The sequence below is a fragment of the Jaculus jaculus genome, chromosome X (genome assembly GCF_020740685.1).
Source record: "Jaculus jaculus isolate mJacJac1 chromosome X, mJacJac1.mat.Y.cur, whole genome shotgun sequence".
In the NCBI taxonomy this organism is placed as follows: domain Eukaryota; kingdom Metazoa; phylum Chordata; class Mammalia; order Rodentia; family Dipodidae; genus Jaculus; species Jaculus jaculus.
Window position 1 is genome coordinate 120,397,378 of NC_059125.1, and position 27,721 is coordinate 120,425,098.

General features: G+C 41.2%; 1 protein-coding gene across 1 annotated transcript; it reads right to left on the reverse strand.

Annotated features, from left to right (window-relative positions):
• Window positions 1–22,818: 22,818 nt before the first annotated feature.
• On the reverse strand, window positions 22,819–23,724 carry LOC101610020 (zinc finger protein 580). The gene has a single exon (XM_004653938.3). The coding sequence runs from the start codon at window positions 23,710–23,712 to the stop codon at window positions 23,245–23,247; it is 468 nt and encodes a 155-aa protein (XP_004653995.1). The 5' UTR covers window positions 23,713–23,724; the 3' UTR covers window positions 22,819–23,244.
• Between the last annotated feature and the right edge of the window lie 3,997 nt (window positions 23,725–27,721).

A 27,721-nucleotide genomic window follows, 5' to 3' on the forward strand; every position in this document is an offset into this window, starting at 1 on the left:
CTCTGAATTTGTTAATGATGCTTTTTATTTTTGTATAAAAAATGTTACCCAGTAAAATAATTTTTCAAGAAAGAAAAGGGGAGAAATTAAGACATTCTTAGGTAATCAAAACTGAGGGAGTTTACTACTATCAGACTTTCCCTACAAGAGATGTTAAAGAGAGTTCTTTCAGTCTGAAAAATAATTACCACAGATCATAACTCAGACCTACATGAATAAAACACATGGACATTATAACTGCATAGGCCAAAATGAAATTATTAGTTTTATTCTTACATGTAGCTCCTCTCTTTTCTTATATGATTTAAAGATGAATGCCTAAACATAATAATCTATGCTAAAAAGCATTCATTCCATTCATCAACTGACATTTCATTTGTGACAATAACAATTCCAGATGGAATGGAGCAATATAAGAACAAGGTTTATTTTGGGGGAGAGTAGCTCAATGGTAGAATAATTACTTAGCATGCACATGGCCCTGCATTCAATGTCAGAATGACAAAAACAAAACAAACAACCATAGCAACATTAAGACACACCAAAAAAATATAGAACAAGTTTTTCTATAATATTGAAATTAATTTGGTAGTAATTCAAATTAGACTATTATTAATTTAAATGGCAATTATAATTCTCAGGCTATTACTCAAGAAATCCCTTCAAACTACATATTAAAATAAATGAGGAGGGCATCAAAATAATACACTATAAAATAAATTAAACTCAAAAAAGCCAGAAATAGATGAACTGAGGACTAAATCCTACATAAGACATAGAGAAGGCTAGGGAGATCACTCAGAATTTAAAGGTGCTTGCTTTCAGAACTTGCTGACCTGGGTTCAATTCCCTAGTACACACATAAAGCTAAAGTCAGATTCACAAAATGGTGCATGCATCTGGGATTTGTTTGTACTGGTAAGAAGTTAAGAAGGTAAGAAACCCTGGCCCATTAATTCTCTCTCCTTGAAAATATTTTTATTTATTTGCAAGGGGAGAGAGAGAGAGAAAGAAAGAAAAAAAAAGAAAGAGAAAGAAAGAAAGAAAGAAGGAAGGAAAAAAGAGAGAAAATGAATGGTCACGCCAGGTTCTATAGCCACTGCAAATGAACTCCAGAAGCATGGGCCACGTTGTATATCAGGCTTTAGGTGGGTGCTAAGAATTGAATCTGGGTCATTAAGCTTTGCAAGCAAGAGCTTTTACTGCTGAGCCATCTCTTCAGCTCAAAAATATTTTTTAAAAGACAGCGAGGAGCCAGGCATGGTGACACACACCTTTAATCCCAGAACTTGGGAGTGAGAGGCAGGTGGAGCACCATTAGTTTGAGGCCACCCTGAGACTACATAATGAATTCCAGGTCAGCCTGGGCCAGAGTGAGACCCTATCTTGAAAAAAAAATGTACAATGGCTGTCATGTTTCCTTAGACTTAGATAGAGAGTGAGGCACACACCTTTAATCCCAGCATTCAGGAGGCAGAGGTAGGAGGATTGCTCTGAGTTTGAGACTAGCCTAAGACTACATAGTGATAATGAATTCCAGGTCAGCCTGGGCTAGAGCAGGACCCTACCTAGAAAAACAAAAAACAAAAACAAAACAAAACAAAACAAAAAGGGCAGGAAAAAGAAGAAGGACAAGTCATAGCTTAGGAGACAATATTTAGAGATCTGTCCATATTGATTGCTTTCTATGGGATAGTTATAATTTTAAAATAAAGGAAAATAAGTTTTGGCAAGCACAGAGGCAGACTTTGTCATAGTACCCCGAGGGCTGTTGGGCCTGCTGGACTCCTGTGGAAAAATTACCCTGTCTGAACAGCTCATCAAAGCCCCAGGGGATGCTTTGTTGGTTTTGATTCCTTATTTGTTGGAGGCATTCATCTCTATAGATGGCTTCCCATTGAAGGAATAGGGAGCTAGGCAGCAAAGAAGGGTAGATATCATGCTAGCTCTGGGGGTGTTAAGGGAGCCCTGGAGGCTCTGGAGGAGGGACTTAGTCCATGGCACATGGATCCCATCTTCCTGACTGCCTGTCTGAGTTCTTTAAAGTCATTGGCCTGATATGCATCCCATTGTAGGGGCTGAGCCCAACTTGGTTGGTTGGACATTAACAGGAAGATCTGTGACTCCTTGATTATATGCATTTGTATTGTTATCTCAGAGCTCACATAGTTGTTGTGTGATTGTCAGTGGGAGGGGGGTAGATGGAGAAGGGTCCTGGACAGGGGAATTTATCATGTTGGGATTCTTTTGGCCCATGTAACATGAGTCCTGATGGGGACAACCCAGATCAGGAGGTGGGTAAAGTGGTAGGGGCAGATAAAGAGGGGTGGGCATAGGGGAGCCTTGGGTAATTTGCTTTCTACTTTCTTCTATAGCCTTTTCAAAGTCCACCACTGGCTGGTCATCGGGGCCCTCCTCATCAAAGTCATCATCTGATTTTGGCATGGTGGTGGCCTCAGAAGGACCAAAACATTGATAATAGCCTTTATAATTGGGAGGAAAGAGAAGGGGGGTTCCTTCCTGAACTTCCTGTCTCCTCGCTAGATAAGCTATACAGGTCTACATGTCTGGGTCATATGGATCCACAGAAATCATCCAGGGGGCAATCTGGAGGACTTCCTTCTGGGAAAGCTTAATGCTTCTAGCCTTGAGAAGTGCTTGTAAACCTCAAATTTGTGACTCCTTTTGGTGGGAGGTGATATTACCCATGAGAGAAAAAGAGTGGAGATACTGAGACCAGAGGGCAATATTCCCAAAGGATGGATAGCACAAAGGGGGATTCCCCGAAGGTCAGGATGCAAGCCTGTCCACAAGTTTAAGAGAAAAGCAACCATCCTACAGGCTTTTTAATTAATTATTTATTTTTTGGTTTTCTGAGGCAGGGTCTCATGCTAGCTCAGGCTGACCTGGAATTCACTATGTAGTCTCAGGCTGGCCTCAAACTCTTGGAAACCCTCCTACCTTTGATTCCTGAGTGCTGGGATTAAAGGTGTGCAACACCACACCCAGCAAAAAAATAATATTTTATTTTTCTTTATTTATTTGAGAGGGGGAGAGAGAGAGAGAGAATGGGCATGTTTAATGATACATAAATCCATGTTACAATGTACATAAACCTTAAAAAACTTGGTTATATGCTAAAAAAATTAAAAATAAAACAAAAAAACCTTGATTATAAGTTAATGTAGCTATTTAGAAAAGGTCAAATATTGCATAATTCTATTTTATAAAATGTCTAGAGTGAGTAAATTCATCATCATGTAAATGATAGATTTATGTGGAATTTAGAATAACAATTGCCATTAGGGCATGTAGGATTGGAAATCACCAATATATAGGTTTCCCTTTTTACTATTTGTTTCATACAATGCTTTTGGATCCCACTCCTCTCAATTACCCTCTCTTTTTCCCCTTCCCCTCCTACTAGCTCACTCCTGTTGTTTCCTCTCTGCTGAGGTGAATATTTGATACCCAGTTATCTGCTCCTGCCATGATTTCTCCAGTATAATGAAACTTACCTTCAAACTATAATTCATAAATAAACCTTTTCCTTCCAAGTAAGCTCTTGTGACCGCATGTTTTGTCCAAGCAATGACAAGGTATCTGCTACAGCTGTGCATGTTTGTAACCCCAGTGCTGAGGGGAGCAGAGACAAGAGGATTGCTGGAGATCTCTAATCAGTCAGTCAACATGAAAAATGAGGAGTCCCAGGTAGACTCTCCTCTCAGGAAAATAAGACAGAAGAGCAACTGAGGATAACACCTTATGCTTTCCTTTGGCCTGTGCATGGGTATACATTGAGCACACACACCTGTACACACTTGTGCATACATCACACACACAAACACACATACATGAAATTATTTCTCATCCTAGATTGTTAAAAAAATGTTTTTTAGCATTTTAGTCTACAGCTGTTGAGCTTTTATTTTTAAATGTAGGTATGAAAACCATTTGGAATTTTTATCAGTAGCATGAGGTGAGAGTTTAACCTTTTTTCTCAACTGGCATCATGCAAATCATTGAATAATTCATGATTTCTCCACTGATTTGAAATATTGCCAGTATTATATTTTGATAATACCATTGAAAATGTAGTACTCTGTCACATTTAAGTCTTTTAGAGATCCTTATGTAATGATTTATGGTCAGTGTACCCTGATCTATTTTAATCATAAGCATGATAAAATAATGCTACTTATACCTAAGCAGTTATTATTCCACATGAAATATTTTCATGCCTTTTAAATTATTTAATTGTCTCAAAATTTTTGTATGGTGGCTACATTCATCTGCTTGTTATGTCATTCATAACAAAATGCTATAACCTGGTTGACTTAAACTATAGAAATTTAATTTCTCACAGTTATGGAGAGTGAAATTTGAGGTCAGGGTGCCTGCAGGCTTGGAATCTGCTGAAGGCTCTTCCCCTAGGCTGCAGACAGCTGTCTTCCCTGTGTGTGCTCACGTGGCCATTTTGTGGTGTGTTTGTATGAAAAAAAGAAAGGGAAGGAGGAAAAGAAGAAAGGATATCTAAATGCACCCGTGTTATCTATGTCTTTTCTCATAAGGGTTAAACTCCCCACTCTTATGACCTCATGCAATCATAATTACTTCTTTAGAGGCTCCCTGTCAAATTTAGTTACAATGGGGCTTGAGGTTTCACTACATGAATTTGATGAATGAGCAATCTATTATATTCAGCCCCTGACCTTTAAAACTGATATCCTCACATGCAAAGTGACATTCATTCCTTTTCAATGGCTCTCATAGACTTAACTCATTCCAGCATCAAGTCCAAAGTTTAAAGTTCAAAGTATTATCTAAATATCATTTCATCAGTTATTAGTGAGACTTGAGTTACCACTACTCTTGAGACATAATAACTCCCTTGTAGATGGTAATCTGTGAAACCAACCAAATAATGGACTTAAAATATTTTTATTTGTTTACTTATTTGAGAGAGACAGAGAAAGATAAAGAGAGAGAGAGAGAGAGAGAGAGAGAGAGAGAGAGAGAGAGAGAGAGAATTAGCATACCAGGGCCTTCAGCCACTGTAATCTAACTCCAGATGTGTGTGCCACCTGTTGTGAATGTGCGAGCTTGCACACTTGCATCACTTTGTGCATCCAGCTTATGTGGGATCTGAAGAGTTGAACACAAGTCCTTAGGCTTCGCAGGCAAGAACCATAACCACGAAACCATCTCTCCAGCCCTGAAATGTTAATTCTGAGTTGAGTTGCGGTAGTGCTCAACTTTGTTAAAAATGTCTTCACATATTAGATTTATTACTGTGCTTTGGAGCACATTGAGCAAATCCCTGTTGATCACCCCTCAGGAGCACATTACATGGTGCTGCTAATGTGAGAAGCAACTCTATCACAAACCAATGCCAATTATTTGTGGCATCTGCATTTGAGATTTATAAATAGCTGTGGTAGGTTCAAATAGATACTCGCTTGGTATTTTGGCAATCAAAAGGTGAAGGAGTAGTTTCGGAGAACCATTGCTTTGGGGAAATAAAATACAGATTCTTTTCTACTTTATTCCATTGCAATGTACAGTTTAAGCTCTGACATTAGCTCTAACATGTTGGGATTGAGGGCATTATACCATTAATAATAATTTTTAACATTTTTTGGAAGCTTAGTAATTGGATTTAACATGTTCTTTTCATTGGAACATTTAGGTTCCTCTTTCAGATTCCTGACATAGAACTGGTGGAGATTCTTTGGCACAATTGATATAGAGCTCAAATTTAAAGCCACTATTTTCTCTAACAGAAGTTTCTGAATTTATCTCTCACATATCTCCTAATTGACAGCCAAATATCTCTTTGAACTGGACTTTGGTTTCAACTGTCTATAAAAGAATATTATTCTCCTGATCTTTTGCCCAGAATTCTTCTCATTGTAATTTCACCTGCCCTTGAAAGGGACTCTTTCCCAGAACCTCATGTATGGATGCTCCATTCAAATTGATCTTCCTTCTCTATAAAAATCCTCATTGAAAATTTTATTAGTGGTTTAAATCTAAGATTATTCATGTATAGGATGAATTTTGTGGCATTTCATTTCTTTATTGCGTGGAAAAATCATTTTGGAAAAATTAGAATTGCCTTCTTCAGTCTATGACCTTTTAGAAAAATTCAGAAAGTATAAATTTCTTGGGCTAGGGATATAGCTCAGCAGTACTATGCTTTTGCAGCACCCATGAAACTCTGAGTTTGATTACCAGTGTTGCAGGGTTGAGAGCCAACAATTCCCCTATGGGCCCAGTATGAGCTCCCCAAGAACTCCCCAAGTTTGTGTTAGTCAACTCTAGTGCTCTTGTCTATGATTAGCAAAGAATTGAAAATTATAGACATAAAGAAGGATAAGTTATGAAGTGTTTATTTTTTTTTAATTTTTTTTTATTTGAGAGCGACAGACACAGAGATGAAGACAGATAGAGGGACAGAGAGAGAATGGGCGCACCAGGGCTTCCAGCCTCTGCAAACGAACTCCAGACGCGTGCGCCCCCTTGTGCATCTGGCTAACGTGGGACCTGGGGAACCGAGCCTCGAACCGGGGTCCTTAGGCTTCACAGGCAAGCGCTTAACCGCTAAGCCATCTCTCCAGCCCATGAAGTGTTTATTTTAAGAGAGAGTAAAAATAAGAAAAGCAGACAGGCTCCCTAGCTAAGAGGGGTTTCCTCCTCCCTGCTGGGAGATGTTTTGGGAGGGAAAATCCAGGGAAATCTATGCAGGAACTTGGATCAGGTCTTTTTATAAATTAGGCATCCAATAGGGGTGAGCTTCATTGCCAATTTCAAACGTATGTGAAGGAAATTGACTGGTTGCTTGGCCCAGAAAGAAAGCACCAACTCAGAAAAGACCCACCCTTCCTGGGGTGATATGCCTGGGAAAAGTTAAGGAGAAAGAATCCTTAATGTTAACTTTTTTTTTTTTTCTAGGTAGGGTCTCACTTTGTCCCAGGCTGACCTGGAATTCACTATGGAGTCTCAGAGTGACATTGAACTCACAGCGATCTTCTTACCTCTGCCTCCCCAGTGCTGGGATTAAAGCGTGTGCTACCACGCCCGGCACGTTACCTTTCTTAATGTTCTATTTTATTTATTCATTTACCTATTTATTTATTTTGAGAGTGAAACAAAGACAAAGAGGCAGAGAGAGAAAGGGAGAGAGAGAGAGAGAGAGAGAAAGAGAGAGAGAGAATGGGCGTGCCAGGGCCTCTAGCCATTGCAAGTATAATCCTGGCACATGTGCCACTTTGTACATCTGGCTTATGTGGGTACTGGGGAATCGAACCTGGGTTCTTAGGCCTTGCAGGCAAGTGCCTTAACCACAAAACCATCTCACCAGTGGCCCCCCAACCCCCAGTTTTTAAAGATAGGGTTTCACTCTAGCCCAGGCTGACCTGCAACTTCCTAAGTACTCTCAGGTCTTGAACTCACAGCGATCCTCCTACCTCTGCCTCCAGAGTGCTGGGAATAAATGTGTGTGCAACCATGCTTGGCTCTTATCAGCATCTTGATGAATCAGATTAAAGTTTGTTTCCAGTCTCAACAGAGCAAGGTGGCATCTATGTTCCTTTGGGCCCTAAACTGACTGCCTGTAAAACTTTTTCAATTTCATTCACCCAGATCCATAAGATGGTGGCCCTCAAAACTCCCCCAGGTACTCCAAAGTGCCCCCCAAAGAAATTCTGCTGATATGCTTTACATCAGACCATAAACTCAAACATAGCCTCCAAATTTGGTGAGAATCTGTATAGCTGTTTCCACCCCTTAGATAAACAAACAAGATTGGGTGGTAATTACATTGTGCTAAGATACAGGTACAGTTGATGATGAGCCTGGCCTTTTTTTCCTTGGCCCTTGCTACTCATTAGTATTTCCACCAGAGGGCAGGCTGCAAAAGAGAAAGGAAAGGAGAAGAAAGGAAGCGGGCCTCTTGCACCCCAACAAGGAACTCAAAGCTCCCACAAGCTACTTCTACCCAGCTCCGAACCCTTTCCCCTGAGGTCCCACAGAACCATGCTATTATAACTCAGCTCAAATAAGGACACTGAATGTGAATCATGACTCAGCTATTTCAGTTAAGAACTATTTATTGTCTGCTATATGCGAGGCTATGTTCTAGATTCTGAGGCAATAGCAATCAACAAGGCAGATAGAAACGTTATCTTGTGAAACTAACAGTCTTGTACTGTTTTATAATTCCCTCGAGCCTCAGTTTCCTTATCTGTACTATGTGAACAATAACATTAGAGTTTCTGTGAGCATTTAAATTGGATATTTAAGCACCAAATAGATTTTATTATATTTTAATTTACAGCCTGCACATTTCTTTTACAGAGTGCCTATGAAATTTTAATTTTATTACGTTTTACAGTCCATGTATACTTTTATTTATTTATTATATTATTTGTTATAATTTAAAGTCTGCACAGTCTTACATTGTGCCTATAAAGTTTCACATTTTACTTGACACCATTTCATAAGCAGTTTCCTATGAGTGCCTCTACTCAGTATTTTAATGGTTGTGCAACATTTCATCCTGTCAGTTTATCATCATACTTAAACATCACTTTATTCTACCACACACCTGCTTCTTAGGAGGTTCTTGGTAAGTACCAATTGAAAGGCTGCATGGATATTACACATTTATTTGCATTTTTAACATTATAACAACACTCTTTATCTTGTGAATAATGTTTCTAATAAAATTTCTCTTAAAAATATTTTTATTTACTTGAGAGAGAGACAGAATGGAGGGGAGAGAGAGAGAGAGATTGGACAGAATGGACATAACAGGACTTCTTGCCACTGCAAATGAACTCCGGACTTACATGTGTCACGTAGTGCATCTGGCTTTATGTGGGTACAAGAGTACTGAAACCAGGCCATCAGACTTTGCAAGCAGATGCCATTAACCGCTGAGCCATTGCTCCAGCCTCTTTAGTAAAATTTCTAAAGTAGAATGATTATATCAACATGCATGATCCGTGGTGTAAATGTTTTTCTGACTGTATATTACATTGCACCGCCTAAAGACAGGTACTAACTTAAAATTAATGACTACTATCTTGTGGTTTCATTTATAGTCTTTATTTTTTTAAATTTCTTTCATTTAGTTACTTGCTTATTGCTATTCTTTCATTTAGTAACTTACTATTTGGATTTCCCTGTTTTCAAATGTACTTGTTTGTGGATCAAGACAATTCAACAATTCGGAGGGAAAAGATGCAAGATGATAACAGAGGACAGCAAGCCCCTGATCAATTGCCTGAGCCCTCAGGACACGAGGGGTGAGGAATCAGGTAACAGAAGGAAGAATGAAGACGAAAGTACAATGGTAGAGCACTGGAGACAGATGTTATAGTTTTGCCAAAAAGGTAGATGACAGATAAAGACTATTGCCACAAATGAGTACCTCTTGGTTACATCGCATCAGTCACAGGGCTGTTTTGTGAAAGGAGCACCTGTGGCCTTGAGAGCGAGATCAGCACACTTGGGGCGACTGGGTTGGAGTTGAGAGTGCTGATGTAGCAGCAGGCATGGTAATTTTGATGAATTAGTGTGAATCAGGGCCTAGTTTGGGATGAATTTTGCATATCTGTGGTTTTGAGGTTATGCCTGCCTATCTTTACCTTTTGCTCTGAAGAACAGAATTGAATGAGTGGTTGAAATTAAGCCATGAGCTTATGATCAGAACTGAGTTGGTAAAATAAGTTTGTGTTTGTTCATTTTTATTTTTAGTGCGTGTTTATGTAGTATGTATGGTGTATGTGTGCACACAGATACACACATTCCTTTGGCATGTGTGCAGAGGCCAGAGGAAGATATTATAAGGTGCCCTCCTTGATTGCTCCTGTACCTTGTTTTCCTGAGACAGGGAGCTCCCCATTTTTCAGTTAGACTGCCAATATTTCTCTTTATAATTGATTAATATTTTGCGGGAAAAGATTCAAATCATGCTAACATCCTGTTCCATAGCAATCTAGTACCTACCACCTTTAGTTTCTGGATTCAGACACTACTTTCATGGTAGCCAAATAATTATTCTCTATTTTCATATTCATTTTTTGGTATCTTCCTGTAAAGAAGAGAAGGAATTCGCGTTGGTTTAAGATATTTATTACTGTATTTCCAACTCATCCCAAATTTAATGGCTTAAAACAATAATTGTTTAGCCAGCTTGTAAATCCGCAATCGAGGCAAGGCAATATGTCAGTGGGAACAACTAGACAAGGAAAGCCACATCCAAGGTGGCTGATTAATGCTAGGTTCTTGTTAACGGCTAGGATCTTATCTGGGACTATTCCCAGAGACTTTATATGAGGCCTTTTCATGTGGCTACTTGTTTTCATGCCAGGGTTGTGGCTGAGATTCAATAGCAAGTCTTTCAAGAGAGCAAGGTGAAAATTCAGTAGCCTTTCTTTGACGTAATCTCAAAAGTAAAGTTTTTATTTCCATGGTAAATGTCTTGGCTGAAGTATTCATAGATATGTTTGTGGGTTCAAGGGGAAGGAATATGGCCCTTACCATGTTATGGAAAGATTCTTAAAATTCATATGAGATTTCCGGGTGGTCCTTGAGAACAAAGGAGCCTTTTTTTGACTCTTGGTTGGATCGTAATTTGGGAGCTGAGGTGCTGGACACTCATGATGACACAGAGCTCCAGGGAGTCAGTGGCCTCCAGGTTCTTGACTTATGAATTTCAACAAATGATATTCACAGATCATAGAGGGTTAATTTTAGAAAAAATTTATCATAAAGCTTATAGAGCTTGAGAAAAGGAAAGAAAACAGAGCTCCTTCTTAAGAAGCAGGAGAGGGTTTCCAGAAACAGAAAGGCCCACATAAAGACCAGATCAGGGTCCCTCATGAGAGTTTACTAGATGGGGGCTACACTGGTTAGTCTATCCCTGATACCAGGTTTCTAGGCAGGGGGTCAGGTTTTCTTGGAAAAAGGGCAACCTTCCCAGGAATCACAACACTGCAGGAAAGGGAACTACCTGTCTCAGAGGGGGTGATATTTCTCTTTTCTAGGAAATAGGAAACTCCTTTAGAAACTAAGAGATAAGAGCCAGGTATGGTGGTAAATGCCTTTAATCCCAGTACTCCGGAGGCTGAGGAATTAGGATTGCTATGAGGAAGAGGCCAGTCTGAGACTATAGAGTGAATTCCAGATCAGCCTGGGCTAGACAGAGACCCTACCTCAAAAGAAAGAGGGGGGGGGTGGATAAAGAGACCAGACACTTCTGACATTTCTGGCTTCTAGCAAAACAGAAACTGTAAGGACTTTGTTAGGCAGAAAGAAATAAGGAAGAAAACCAGATTCTCCCTTCCAGGCTCAAGGACATTTCTTGCCTTTACTTTTGGGAGCATTCTGTTATCCCTAAACTGCTTTATTTCATATTGTAAAAACAGCCTATACCATATGCTGTGCTGAGCATCTTTATAGAATACAGTCTGCCCTATCTCCCATTTACTTATTCATTTTCTACCTTACTATATGTTATGTAACAGATTATAATCCCTTACTATCATTCATTTTGATGCTTACATTGACCCAGATTTAAGCATTGGGAATCCTTTTAATGTGCTATCTATGTTCTTTTGATGTTTTCTATTACTTTTTTGTAGTAGTCAGCTCCACAATGCTGGGTCAAATATCCAACCAGACACAGTTTATGGAAGAAGCAGGGTTTTGTTTCAGTTTAGGGAGGTTTCATCAATGGTGAAAGAAGTGGGTTCCCATTCACAGATCCAAGCAGGGAGAAAAACAAACAAACAAACAAACAAACACCTCAAAAAAGCAGCAAGCAGAGATCCTGCCAGAGCTCAACCCTCTCTGCATACCTTTGGGCCAGAATTCACATCTGTTCCCATTGACCTCTGCCCCCAGGGACCCGCTGCCCCCTGTAGCAGGAGTCTGCTTTCCAGGGGATGAAGCTGCAAACTCAATTTTAATAAAACACTTGAGTCTCTGTGGCCATATATTCAAACTACCACAATGCTTATTGTGTGTGTCACAGTCATCTCCACAATGCTGGAACAAACTTTCAAACAGGCACACTTCATGGGAGGAAGAGACTTATTTCAGCTTGTAGATCCAGAGGAAGTTCCATCAATGGCGAAGAAACTGGCCCCCTTTTGCCAGATCCAAGCAGAGAGAAACCACCAGCAGTCAGCAAAACCAAAATGCAGCAATGAGCACCACAAGCAAGCATGACCAGAATGCACATTGCTCTCTCCACAGCCTTGGGCTGAAATTAGATCCATCCCCAAATACAGCTTTGGGCTGGATCCCAAGATACTCCTCCAGTGACACCTCCAGCCAGGGAGCTGGAGACCTACGTTATAAGCTTAAGAAAACACCTAAGTCTATGGGGGACATACATTCACATTTAAACTACCACATTGTGTGTGCATGTGTGAAGGTATGGACATGTATAATGTGTGCACGTGTGTGCAGATGTGTGTCCGATGCTCATGCCTGTGGAGGCCAGAGGACAATGTTGGGTTCCTCCTCTATTGCTGATCCACTTTGTTTTCTTTCTTCTCTCTCTCTCTTTCTTTCTTTCTTTTATTCTTTCTTTCTTTCCTTCCTTCTTTCCTTCCTTCCTTCCTTCCTTCCTTCCTTCCTTCCTTCCTTCCTTCTTTCTTTCTTTCTTTTCTTCTCTTTTTTTTTTGAGCTAAGGAATCATTCTAGCTCAGGCTGACCTGGAATTCGTCTCAGGGTGGCCTTGAACTCATGGTGATCCTCCTACTTATGCCTTCTGAGTGCTGGGATTAAACGTGTGCATCACCATGCCTGGCTTACACTTTTTCTTCTTGACACAGTTTCTTACTTAACCCGGAGCTGTCATTTTTGGTCACACTGGCTGCCCAGCAGGCCTCAGTAATTCTCTACATCCATTTGCTCAGCTGACAGTTTTTCAGCTTTATGATGGTGGAAAAGTGACATTCTTTTACCAGAAACCATGCTTCTATTTTGAATTTTGATCTTATCCCAGGCTAGTAGAATGCTGGATGATATTCTTGAGATGTTAGGCAATGACAGTGAACCACAGCTCCCAGGCACAAGGGTAAGCAACCTGCCTTCTGTAGTTTAGGCTGTTACTAAGCTAGGATGTTTGGATGTATTGAGTGCATTTTAGTTTTATATTTTCTATTTATGGTGAAAATTTCAAGACCTAACCTATGTGAACTGAGAATACATACATACATATATATGTATAATATATATATATATATATATATATATATATATATATATATAATTTCTATATTTCTGCTGATAAAATGCGAGTTCATAAAAAAATTCTAATTCCTCACCCTGCCCTGTGATGCCCATGAGTCTTTCCCCTAAACCCAGCCAGGCTGGGCGGAGGAGAGTGCTGTGCACTGTTTTTAGGTCTGGGTATTTTCTGTTTGTCTCTGTTTTGTTTTTGGTAACTTCTCACTTTAATTATGTGTATGATTTTCCTCTGATCTTTGAATCTACCACATGTGTATTTTCCTTATACTCTAGATCTACCATGTGGTTATCTCTTCTAAACTCTGGGCCTGCTATCTGTGAAATTTCTCTAAACGGGGTCACCATGCGTGTAACTCACTTTACTAGTCATTTCTCACCTGAATTTCTTGGTCTCTGCTTTGATAGTTTCCCTCTGCTATTCTTCCTTAAGCCACCAGCATTTGCTCTCTTCCATGGGGAGGCTCAGAGCAGATGTGTTTCTTCTAAATCTCCCTACACGAGCTCCTAGGTTCTATCTTCCACGTGCTTCTGGCTCTACTCCAGTCTTTCCCTAAAAACCTCAATTTCTCTTAAATTAGCTTCATAAATTATACTGTGCCTTCCACATGAGTACGTATTTCTTACTTTCCTTATGCTTGTGACTGCTTGTAGCCTTCTTCCTAGATCCCAATTTCCCTTGAGTAAAACCCACAATTTGTGATCTCTTCTGAAATAAACTCAATAATTTATAATTTATCCTTTTTGGGTATTTTCTTTTATCAATTCTTTGTTAAAATAGGATTAGGACTCAAAATTGGGATTCATAAATTTGGGGGACCCCAAACCCAAAAATCCTGCTTCAGTATCTGTTTTGGAATGTATGTCCTCCATAGACTGGTGTTTTATTAAAGTCTGTAACTTGGGTCTCCAGCCAGCTGGCTGGAGGAGGTGTCACTGGGGGAGGATCCTCAGGCTCAGCCCAAAGATGCGTTTTGGGGTGTATCTAAATTCCAGCCCAAAGGCAGAAAGGTTTGAGATCTGGGAGTCATACTTGCTACTTTTTTGGTGTTTGCTGGCTGATGGTAGTTTGTGTTTGTGTGTGTGTGTTTATAAATGGAAGCCAGCTTCTTCTGCTATGGATGGAACTTTCCCTGAAGCCTGATATCCTTTCCTTTCATAAAACTGTGTTTAATTGGATGTTTGTCTCAAAACCGTGGAGCTGTTTACTACAGTATCTCTTGCTGCTGCTGCTGCTGCTGCTTGAGAGCATTTGGATTCTCCTGGCTCTACATACTATTGCTACAGGAGCATTAAGATTACAGACCCTGTACCACTTTGTGTCTGCTTTTTGTGGGTGCCAGAGAGGGTAAATTTAGGTCAACAGGCTTGTAAGCAAGCACCTTTAACCAATTTTCATCCCCTCCCCAGGCTCCATACTAGCTCATATTAATCAACTTTTAGAAATGTAAACTTGAGCTGGAGAGACGGCTCCATGGTTAAGGCACTTACACACAATGCTCAAGAACCCAGGTTTTATTCCTCAGTTCCCATGTAAAGCCAGATGTATAAGGTGGCATGTGTATCAGGAGTTCCTTTTCAGTTGCTAAAGACCCTGGTGTGCGTTCTCCCTTTCCAGTTCACTCTCTGTCAAATAAATAAATTAAATTAAATATATTTTTTAATTTTTTCAAATTTTTGTTTATTTATTTGAGAGAGAGTATATGGTAGATAGCTTCAGGTGCACTTACATGAACTTCTAAACGAGGCACAATTATGAAGGAAGGGATATTTATTGAAGCCTACAGATCCACGGGAAGTTCCATACTGGTAGCAGTTGGCCCCCTCTTAAAGAACCAGGCAGACAGAGAAAAAGACATAAGCCTAAACCCCTAAAACCACACTACAAAACAAGCACATTTCAGAAATTCCAGGCACTTTGCATATCTTTAGATTGGAATGTCAAATAGACCACCACATCTTAGGGTTGGACCTCCCGGTGACTCCTCATCTAGTCAGGTGGCTGAAAATCCAAGAAGTTTTAATAAATTCCTGAATCTATTGGGGGGGGCATTTATTCAAACTACCATACACACACACACACACACACACACACACACACACACACACACACACACACACGGGGGGAGAGAGAGAGAGAGAGAGAGAGAGAGAGAGAGAGAGAGAGAGAGAGAGGGAGAGAATGGATGCACCAGGGACTCTAGCAACTACAAACAAACTCTAGGTGCATGCGCTACCATGTGCATCTGCCTTACATGATGAGTTCTGGGGAATCAAACCTGGGTCCTTAGGCTTCGCGGGCAAGTATCTTAACCACTAAGCCATCTCTCCAGCTCCAAAATATTTTTAAAAATGTAAACTTGATCATATTGTACTATTCTGTCAAACCTTGAATGACTTTCTAGCCTTTATGGTCTAAAAACACCCCTACATTATTGGATCTCCTGTCTGCTTCTCCAATATCATCTCTGGTTTATTTCTTTGAATTCCATCAGTTTCCCAAAGTAGAATCTTCCAATTTCCTGCTAGGCACATGCAAATCTGGCTATTGCTATTTTGGGAACCAAGCCATGGAAAGAGACTGGTGGTCTTAAGTTCAGAATGTTGACTTCAACTTGATCTCCATTTCCAGCATGGCATTTCAGTGATCCCTGAACTGTGACTGGATTAAGTGTCCCATCTCCCACAGGGGCTAAGGAAGCAAACTGGGGACTAATACATCTAAAAATAGTCTATCTCTCTTCCCATTGTCAACTCCACAATTAAACTCCCACTTTCAGAGATACGTGAAGACTCTCTGCTCCTGAGCTATGTGGGGTTTGCAGCATCAACAGCTTTCTTTTGGCTTTCTTTCATGTGTTAAGTCAAGTATCACTTGATTTGTTTTCCAGTTTCTTTATTGTGTATGCACATGTGTATGTGTGCAGGTGCATTAGCTTCTCTATTGTAGCCTCTCATATTATCCTTGGATTTATGAATTTGGTCTTTCATTGCCTTTACTGATTTTGAGGTATCTTAGAAGGAAGCTAAGTGCATGTATTCAATTGGCCAGATGAGTTTGGATATGGAATTGTTTTAAATAACAAACATTTATTTCATTTTAAAGCCTATTCCATAAGCAGAGATTGGATTTCATGGGAGCATGAAATATTCTACCTAGAAATGTTCATTCAGTTCAGTGGTTCTTGTCTTTCCACTATTAGTAACCTCTTTTATGATACATCCACATCCACATCCCCCACTACTCTAACTTCTTCTTCTTTTTTTTTTTTTTTTCAAGATAAGGTCTTGCTCTAGACCAGGCTGACCTGGAATTTACTATGTATTCTCAGGGTGGCCTCGAACTCATAGCAATCCTGCTACCTTTGCCTCCCTAGTGCTGGGATTAAACGAGAGTGTGAGCACACCCTGCTTTACCCCAACTTCTTATTAGAAGATTTATTCTTCTAAATTTCAGTTTAGGAAATGATGGTCATGGCAATGCCCTTGTTTTATAGATGAGGACAGGAGAAGTGTTTGCAGCCAGTGAGGGCCACATTAAGATGGAGACACAGATTCCCTGGTTCCTGCCCTATCGCTGCTTTTAGATGGAGCAGGTAAGGTTTCTTACCTTCAAAACAAATGGGCGGGCTGGAGAGATGGCTTAGTGGTTAAGCGCTTCCCTGTGAAGCCTAAGGATCCTGGTTCGAGGCTAGAATCCCCAGGACCCACGTTAGCCAGATGCACAAGTGGGCACACACATCTGGAGTTTGTTTGCAGTGGCTGGAGGCCCTGGCGCGCCCATTCTCTCTCTCTCTCTCTACCTGCCTCTTTCTCTCTCTGTCTGTCGCTCTCAAATAAATAATAAAAATAAAAACTTTTAAAAAATGGGCAGATGAGGGGGACTTTTCCTGCTAACATCACACTGTTTTTTCATTTCATCAGTGACATTGAAACACAATTTCTTCTGGTACCTGGAAGGTCAGTAATTCCCTTCAACCTTGAAAACCACAGAAGGTCAAACTTTCGAAGCATCACTGGCATTTGCTCAGGGATGTAGCTAGAGGACCTTTTTCTTTGAAACAGTAATGAATCTCCCTTTATGCCAAACATGGGAAAAAGCAGTGGTGAGAACATGTCAGAGGCAGCATGGGATCTTATTTAACCAGCCAATAAGTAAGGATGGACTAGGCACCTACGGTGAGTACTTTGCCATGCTGGAAGTTACCAAGGATACACAGGATTGACTTCCATCATCAGGCAGGTTTATAATCAAACTGCAGACCAAATAGCAGATCAGCCAGCTTGTCTCCTCTCAAAAGATGGGTCTTTGTTTTCCCCAGTGCTTGTGGACTGCAGTGCATCTGACTTCCTGCTGGCTACACATTAGCTATCTATGGAAGTTTCTTTGTTGTGTTATTTTCTTTCTCCAAAGTGGAAATAAGGAGCAAGTGCAGGCAAACATGTTATCTCTTCCTGTTCCTAGTAAAACAGCTATGTACATTTGTCTTAAACTTGCTGCCTTCTGTAGGATTCTTTCATACAAGCAAAGGTTAAATTTTGCTCTTCTTCTAGATCTTTTGAAAATAACTCCTACAAACTAGAAGGCTAACAATAAAACCCTACTGTTTATACAGGCTTTGTAGCTTACCATGATCTTGTTTAATCTCCTATCTTGTCTTCTTCCTTGGTGCTTTGTACATAAATGTTATTGATTCACTCCAGAGGCAATCATGTATGGCAGGATAAGCAGCAGGAGACTGCAGTTTTGATACTTCCACCGTCAACTATCTGTGTGATTTTATACAAGCTACTTCTCCTCACTGAGCTTCAGTTTATCCACATTCAGGAAGCAAGAATTTGGATTCCATAGTCCCTTTTAGTTTCTCTACTTGTATTGCAGTGTGATTGTGGGTTTCTGCTGTGGGTGTGATTTTTCCAAATCAAAGGGCAGGGACAGTAGGCAGTATGATGACCAGGAACACAGTCCAGCAGCTTTGCACTGTGGTGGGTCCCAACTCCCAGTCTTTAGATTTCCCCAGATCATTTAAGTTCATGATGCCAGCGTACTGCCTGTCCACCCCCTACCACACACCATATTACTCAGGATTTCTTTCCCAAGTTCTGCTTTCAAGCCTATGGAAGATTTCAGAGGTCTCAGATCTTACTTCTTGCTCTCTTGACAACAGAGAAAAGAACTTGGGTTGCTTGCCTAGGAGGCACAACCTTCAGTCTGCAAGGGTTTGGGAGCAGGAGAGTGGCTGAAAACAGGCAGTCATTGTTTGGGTATTGACTCAAAGGAATAAGCCACAATACATCGGAAAAAGGATGAGCTCATGACAGCTAAATGAAGAGATTCTTATGTTGGAAACAGCGGTTTCTTATGCAAAACAGGGGGTGGCAATGTGATTGTGCTCCATGGAGTACATTCAACAATGGGGAGTTCAAACAAGAAGCTATTTTGCATAGCCAGGGGAGCAGTAATGGACCAGATTGTTCATTAATTAAAAAGGGGGAGGCAGACACTGCTTACACTTGCTGCAGAACTGAAATAATTTATTTGCCTTCCCCTACATTCTCTGTTGATCAACTCAGAGACAAATGTTTCTTCAACCCTGGCCACCTCTAGAGAAAGGTGGGAGGAAAGAGGCCAAGAGAAGGAATGGTGTGGGGCAGGGAGGTGACAGAAGTCACGGATCTATAGAACATCCATTTCTATTTGGTGCTCAAATGTATTATACAGAGGTCACGGGTTTTGCTGTCTTTTCTTTTTTCCACCCAGGAGATTTACTTCCCCAGTTCTCTTTGATTTCATATGAAATAATTCTGAGTAAATCCCCCACTGACTGGGAGGAGAGGATAGAAATGAAAGGGGCGATGTGAGTAGGGAAGGCTAGGAATCTGCCCTTTGACTGCAGTCCCTGTATTTCCCCAATTTCAACATGTGGTCATCTGAGGGAAAGGACTAGAAGTATGGCTGTCCTGAAAATTCCACAATGTAGGTCACCCACCAAATGGGTAATGTCATAAGAGGGGAAGCAATTTTAATGTGGATGCATAGGAGGGGTGCCAGTGTCATCCACACATTCTTGCTATCAACCAGACTGATCTCTCTCTACCTTTCATCAGCTTTTGCTTTAGGAAAAATAATGCTTATTAAGTACTGTCCTACACATTACCTCTCCTATGCTCTCTTGTCATATGTATGTACCAAGTACTTTCACCATATTAGATTATTTAAACTTTTAAGGAACCATTTTCAGCAAAAAACCTCCTTTGCTTTACTCACTGCTGGTAGTCCATGTCCCTTATTTTTCTTGGCCACTAGACAGAGGTCCAGACAATATAAAGATCTATAACATTGGTGTCTGATCTCTAGTACAGAATGAAAAGAAAGACACAGGGAGAGGGGGGAGAGAAAGGGGAAAAAAAAGGAAAGAAGAAGTCAAGTTAAACAATTAGATTTTTCATTGTAATTGTATTAAATCTATAGACAAATTGTGATAGTTTGATTCAGGTGTCCCCCATTAATCTATGTGTTCTGAATATTAGGTTCCTATTGGTGGCAGTTTGGGAATTGAAGTCTCCTGGAGGTGATGTATTGTTGGGGGTGGGCTCATGGGTGTTATAGCCAGCTTCCCTTTGCCAGTGTTTGGCATACTTTCCTGCTGTTGTTGTTCACCTGATGTTGGTCAGGAGGTGATGACCATCCTCTGCTCATGACATAATTTTCTCCTGCTTTCATGGACCTTCCCCTTGAGTCTGTAAGCCAAAATAAACCTTTCTTTCCACAAGCTGCTCTTGGTTGGGTGTTTTCTGCCAGCAAAGCAAAATTAACTGCAACACAAATTTAGGAATAACTGACATCTTAACCCTATTAAAATTAGTGTGATAGTTTTTAAATGTAAATTGTCCACCATACACTAATATGTTTGAATACTTGATCCCTATTTGGTGGTGCTATCTGGAAAGTTTGTGGAACCTTCAGAAGGTTTAGACTTGCTAGAGGAAGTATCAATAAGGGCAGGCCTTGGGGTGTTGTAGCCCAGTCCACTTACTTATTCTCTCTCTCTACTCCCTCCCTGCTACTGCTGCTAGCTGTCTGCTCCTGCCATGCTTACCCTACCATAATGGACTCTGCTCTGGAACTGTAAGGCAAAATAATCTCTTTTCTTACATAAGTGTTTTTTGGTCAGGTATTTTCTCCCAATAATGAGAACTGGTTGGTGGGAATAATGTGGAAGGATTTGGAATTTTGGACTAGAGATGCCTCACAATGCAGTAAGCAGTGTTTAATTAGCCAATCTGATGGGAGTTTTGAAGACCAGAAGCCCAAGATAAATGTGAACTGTAGAGGCTTGACTCATGAGGTTACAAAGGCCAAATGGACTCTATGGGGAACTGGGTTAGAGACAGATGGTGTGATATTGTGGCAACGAATATGTCTACATTCTACTTAAGTCCTGAGAACTTGAGCAATGTTGATTTTAAAAGTAATGAACTAATGTGTTTGATGGAGGAATTTAAAGGTAGAAAAGCATTGTCTTTGAAAGGGATTCTTTTAGATACTCTAATTCAGAGTGCAAATGCAAGAATGCAAAATAAGAGCAAAATGAAACAAAAAAATATAAAGTTTGGCATGGAAAGGCATTTGAGCAAATTTAAAGTCCTAGACACAGAACTGACAGCCATTTGGGATATAACTGTAAAAGAGATTACCACCACTAAGGATAAACTAACTTCTTTGCACTGAGACAGCACAAAATATGCCCCAAGGGCAATATTCTACGCAAAACATTTTTTTTTAAATTTTTATTTATTTATTTGAGAGCGACAGACACAGAGAGAAAGACAGATAGAGGGAGAGTGAGAGAATGGGCGCGCCAGGGCTTCCAGCCTCTGCAAACGAACTCCAGACGCGTGCGCCCCCTTGTGCATCTGGCTAACGTGGGACCTGGGGAACCGAGCCTCAAACCCGGGTCCTTAGGCTTCACAGGCAAGCACTTAACCGCTAAGCCATCTCTCCAGCCCGCAAAACATTTTTAAAGGAAAAGTCCCAAGGGTACAATGCTAAAGGAGCTTTCTGCTTCACTAGGTCAGGTTATATAGGCTACTACAACTGTGTGTTTCATGGGCACCAGGATTCATCCCAATGTGGCAGTGGAACATGGCATCACTGTTCATAATGGTACTGGTTTTGGAAGAATAAAAGTTACATGATTGAGGACGTCATGGAGTATTACACCACAGTTCCACAGAGCCAGTGAGGCTAAGTGTGAGGTAGAGTTGAAATCCCTTCAAGGAGGACCACTGCATGAAGCTGTGAAGGTGAACCCTAAGTTTCAATGGAAACTTAAGAATATTAGAGATTCCAGGACTGTAGGATATCTGCTAAGAAAAGTTGTGATCTTAGGGTAGATGCAGCCCATGGGGGAAGCTACTGGTAGCATGGCTGGAGGAGCAAAACTACCCATGCCTTTTGGGGCCCAGAGGATTTAATTACAAATTATCAGCTATACACCTATAGCATTTAGTGTTTTCCCTGAAGTATTTAAGTCTTGATTGGTCCACTCTTCCCTTGTACTGTCCCTATTCATCCCTTTTGTAATGGGAATGCTCATTCTGTGGCATTATATGTTGCAAGTATATAATTTTTGTTTTGATTTTATGGGTCTCATACTTAAGAGAATGCTTTGAATCTTAGATGACATTTTGGACTTTTTTTTTTTTTTTTTTTTTGGTTTTTCGAGGTAGGGTCTCACTCTGGTCCAGGCTGACCTGGAATTAACTCTGTAGTCTCAGGGTGGCCTTGAACTCTCGGCAATCCTCCTACCTCTGCCTCCCGAGTGCTGGGATTAAAGGCGTGTGCCACCACGCCCAGCTTACATTTTGGACTTTTGAACAGGGATGGAAATGGTAAAAACCATGGGCACTTTTAAGGTTGAATTGAATGTGTTTTCAATCCTGATTTCTCCATGAACCTATGGAAGGGAGCCAGGGATGGAATGTGATGATAATGAAAGTAAAACTTCCTCCATAGAATTTTTTTGTGTTTAATCCCAAGTGGGTAACATTTTTCAGGAAGTTTATGGGACCTTTAGGTGTTGGGAGCTATGAAACAAACCTCGGCCATGTTGACAGAAACCGCCATATAGCAAGTTAAGTTTCTATTTCCTCATCTAATTATCTATTACCAGAAATGAAGGAGCCGTTACGCCTGGGTGATAGCCTCTCCTGGTGCTGCCAGTAAATGATGAAGAAACAAAGAAATTGCATTTAGCCAGTAACCCTGTGGTCTCTGGCCTGATTATGACTCCTTCCCCCTACAATCCTATAAAAACCTATGTGTAAAAATAAACTTCAAGACCTTGACAAATACCTAGCTTGGTCTCCTTCTTGTGTCTGTTTGCCTCCCCCCATTCAGGTTAGCTTCTCCTCAAGTCCTTGTTCAACTCCCCGCTGGCCGGGGCATTTAGGTGGTGTATCCTAGCTGGAGGAAGTGTGTCATAATAGAGGCAAGCCTTTAGTTTTTCTGTTGTTCTGTTTTGTTATTTTGTTATTTTTTTTTTTTTTTTTTGGAGTGTGGAATGTTTATTGAGGAACGAATAGGGGAATCAGAGGCATAAGAGGGAAGTAAAGAAATGAACCAGGCCATGCTCCCTTTGCCACGCCTTCCACACACACATTTGCTCAGAGAGGCCGCATCGCCGGCAACGGCTCCCACATAGCACAGTTGGACTGGAGCCCACGTCCAGCCGGCTCCCAGGCCCGAAGGGGGACAGATAACTTTGGTCTACATCACACAGCTAGACAGGAGGGGACAGCGGGGGTGCGGGGAGAAGAAAGAAAAAAAAAAGAAAGATGCTTGTCTTTGGGGGTAGATGGGGAAAACCGAGGCCCAAGGGTAAGGCAGTAACCTCGGAGGAACCGAGAACAATGTGTGGGGTGACGCTGTGTGGGGTGAGACATGGTGCCACCCCGGCAGGGCGGGGCGGAGGCTCAGTGCAGGCGCACGTGCTGCGCCAGCTCCGAGGCGTCCTGGAAGCGGCGCGGACACAGCGGGCAGGTGTGCGGCGGGCCGGCGCGCGCGCGGTGCGTGGCTCGGTGCCGCGACAGGTGGCTGGAGCGCTTGAAGGCCTTGCCACAGGCGCCGCACGTAAAGGGCTTGAGGTCCGAGTGCGACACGCGGTGGCTCTGCAGCCTCAGGGGGCTGGCAAAGACACGGGCGCACTCCGGGCAGCTGTAGCCCTTGCGGGGAACGGGTTCTCCCGGGGTCGCCTCGCGCTGCGGCGGGCCCCGAGGCTCCTCCTCCAGCTGCACCGTGTACGTGTAGGGTACCCCGTTGGCGTCGATGAGCAGGTGGCGGCCTAGCCGTGGCGGCCGAGGCCCCGCCGCCGCCGAGGACGAAGTGGAGGAGGGACCTTCCGCCTTGGGGAAAGGGGGAGTTTTGGGGGGCGGTGGGTCCATGACCTCCGGAGAGGCGGACTGTTATTGTTGTTTTAAGGCTAGTGGGTTCACTCTATATACCAAACTGACTTGAACTCGTTACAATCTTTCTACCTCATCCTTCTAAGTACTGGGAGTAATGGCATGACCCATCAGACACAGCTTATATTATTATTTTTTTAATATACCCTGCTTTTGTTCTCTCTTTACTTTCTCCCTGCTGGTTGAATGATGTGACACCAACTTCCTGCTCCTGTCATGCTTTCTCTGTCATAATGGACTATACCTTCTGGAACTTTAAGTCAAAATAAATTCTCTTCTTCCCTCAGTTTCCTTTGGACAGTCCCCCCCCCCCCCCCCCCCCCCCCCGCCCAAGCAATGAGAATGTAACTGAAATAACTACTATCCATGAGTATGGTATATGTCTCCATTTGTTTAGTTCTTTTTGTATTTAATCCATGTATTGTAGTTTTATGCATTTATATTTTACATAAACTTTGTTACAATTATCACTAAGAATTTTATTTTTATTATGCTATTACATTGGATGCTTCTTGCTAAACTTAAATATGCAATTAACTTTTGTATATTGACTTTATATCTTATGACTTTGCTAAGTTATATGCTAGCTTTAGTATATATTTTTTTCTTTTTTAGTTTTTGATGCTGGCTGGGAATTGAACCCAGTCCTTGTATATGCTAGGAAAGCAATGTGCCACAGTCTTTGAAACTCTCTATGTAGGTTACTATGTCATCTGTGAATGAAGATAGTTTTATTTCGTTCTTGCCAATATTTATCTTTTATTTATTTTTCCTTGCTTAATTGTCCTAGCTAGAAGCTCTAGTACAATGTTTGGTAGCACTGGTATGAGCAAACATTCTAGTCTTATATCTGAACTTAGGGGGAAAGTTTCAGTCTTTTACCATTAAGCAAACACCTTTTACCTCTGAGCCATCTCCCTGGCCCCTTTTACCATTAAGTATATTAATTGTGGATTTCATAGATGCCCGCATCAGATTAAAAGTATTCCTTTCAACTTCTAGTTTCTTAAGTTTCTTTCTTAAAATATACTAAATGGATATTTATTTTATCAAATGCTTTTGCTGCATATATTGAGATAGTTGTATGAACTTTATTTTCAGTATGTTGACATAATAAATCATAATGATTTGAGAGCAGGGTACAATTAGGATGACTGGACCCTAGAAAGTAAAAACAAACAAACTGTGGTGGTTTGATTCAGGTGTCCCCCATAAACTTAGGTGTTCTGAATGCTAGGTTCCCAGCTGATGGATATTTGGGAATTAATGCCTCCTGGAAGGAATGTATTGTTGGGGGCGGGCTTAAGGGCTTTATAGCCAGTTTTCCCATGCCAGTGTTTGGCACACCCTCCTGTTGCTGTGGTCAATCTTATGTTGGCCAGGGGGTGATGTCCACCCTCTGCTCATGCCATCGTTTTCCCCTGCCATCGTGGAGCTTCCCCTCGAGCCTGTAAGCCAAAATAAATCTCTTTTTCCCAGAAGCTGCTCTTGGTTGGGTGATTTCTAACAGCAACGCGACCCGGACTGCAACACAAACCAAAAAAAAAAAAAAAGGCAAGAAAGCCTGCACTTGCTAGAACTCAAAATTAATCTGACTTTTTAATCTCTTGCCTAGTTCCTTAGACCTGTATTACCATAAACAATAAGGACCCCCTCCTGGGAGGGAGGTCTTTCATAGGATTTAAACATTGTGTGTAGTCAAGTTCAGCCCCCAGAACTTGGCGTCAGGGCTAGCCTCTCGGTGAGACAGCCCCTAGCCCTAACAAACCAGCTGTCCTTCTGGTTCACCTGAGCTAGAAGACAGCCCACCACCATAAGGTTATACATACTTTTGCAACAGGAAGGCAGGATCTCTGAACATTTGGGAACTTCCAGTTGTGGGTGAATTTTTCCCTTGGCTAGGCCCAGCCCCAGCTGGGTTGAGCCAAGTGGTGGGTCCCCCATCCCTTACTCTCCACATGGGCTCCTTTACCCCTCCAGTTCCCCACATGGCAGGAGCTCCTTGAACTTTCTTGTTTTGTTTTTGTTTTTCAAGGTAGGGTCTTACTCTAGCTCAGGCTGACCTGGAGTTCACTATGTAGTCTCAGGGTGGCCTCGAACTCATGGTGATCCTCCTACCTCTGCCTCCCGAGGCTGGGATTAAAGATGTGTACCACCATGTCTGGCTGAATTTTCTTTTTTTCCCTTTTCTTTCCATGGTTTTTCCAGGGCCTCCATGTGGGATCTCTGATTATGTGGGTGCCTTTCCTTGGGCTTGTACTGCCCTCAATAAATATAATAATTTAATAATTATCCTTCTCAATCTTTTTATTCAATTCTTTGATTAAAATTAGAAATGAACCTAGGGTTTGGGGCTCAAGGACTTTCCTGGACCCGAGCACCCTGTTACAGATTGGTTTTTTTTTAAATTTTTTGTTCATTTTTATTTATTTATTTGAGAGTGACAGAGAGAGAGAGAAAGGGAGGGAAGGAGGGAGAGAGGAAGACACACACACACACACACACACAGAGAGAGAGAGAGAGAGAGAGAGAGAGAGAGAGGGGAGAGAATGGGCATGCCAAGGCTTCCAGTCACTGCAAACGAACTCCAGATGCGTGGGTCCCCTTGTGCATCTGGCTAATGTGGGTCCTTAGGCTTCACAGGCAAGGGCTTAACCGCTAAGCCATCTCTCCAGCCCTGGTTTTAACCAGTCTTGTATTCTTAGGATAAATCACAGTTTTGCCATGAAGTATTAACCTTTTTATATTTATTGCTAGATGTTATTTGTTAATTTTTCTGGGGATTTTTAAAATATGTTCTTGAGGCATATCAGTCTACAGCTTTCTTATACTGTCTTTGATGTGTGGCATTGATTGGATTTTGAGTTATAGCTACTTTTCAAAGAATTAGGCTGCAATTAAGGCTGATTTGGGGTAGCAATGCAACAAGAAAGCCAAGTTTCTCTGAGACTTGTTTGCTTTCCTTTATTCTACAAACTATTTCTGACCTGTCTTCTTATAACTGAAGATGGGATTTGACCCTCAAATAGACTCCCTTCTGTGCAGAACTCTGCATTTAATTTTCCTCCTTCCTTTGCCCTACTTTCAAGCCAATAACGCAATGCACAAAAGAAGGCTTCTTTCCATATGTGATAGGCAGCTAATCCAAAATTTGGATGGTAAGACCTCTGGTCACATTTCTTTTTTATGCTTAGAAGTTCCTGCACACATTGTCACCAGTATTGAAGGCTTGTTGAGAGGAGTGCACTTAGCTTGTGAATGGGGACACTTTCAAATTGCCCAACTTTCTTGGTAGAGGCTTGAGAGCTCTCTATAGGACTTTGAGTATTTAATAAGAATTTTTTTACTGAGTAATGATTACAGCTGTACAAAAAACAGAAAGATGAAAGCCTCAGTTGCCTGCTTAATATGTAAATGTATCCAGTTATGTGTGAGTGTTTTTAATGAAGTAACTTGCACTTCTGTTTCTTACATTGAGAGTGATTGATGAAAAAAAAATGCTTTACAATCCCATCAAAAGCCAACAGCCAGTGGGCTAGTTGAAATGGTCTGTGGTGCTGCCTGGCTTGGGTCCAGCAGGCATTGGAACTGGGTTTCAGTTCTCGGTTCACAATGGGTTTCTGTTTATCTGGGCATTAGGAAGTAGATTTCATATCCCTATCAGATCTTAAACAGCTGTTGATAATGTATTATGAAAGAGTTTCACTCATCCATATACATAGGATTCATTCTCCTTCCAATACATAGATATAGGCATTGTGTTGAATGCTTTGCTTATGTTATCACCTTCAGTGATCATAACAATCTTTGAAGACAGGACTTCATACATCCTTACTTTACAGACAGAGAAACAGGTTTGGAGAAGATGAGTCCATTTTAGCTAGTGGCTAGATGGGCATTCAAATTTAGATCTCCATCACTTTCAACTACAAGTTCTTATAACATTTCACTGTCTTTCTTACTGTAAGAATGATGATATCCACCTGCA

Coding starts and splice junctions, on each gene's coding strand:
- LOC101610020 (XM_004653938.3), bottom strand. CDS start 23,712: ATGGACCCACCGCCCCCCAAAACTCCCCCTTTCCCCAAGGCGGAAGGT.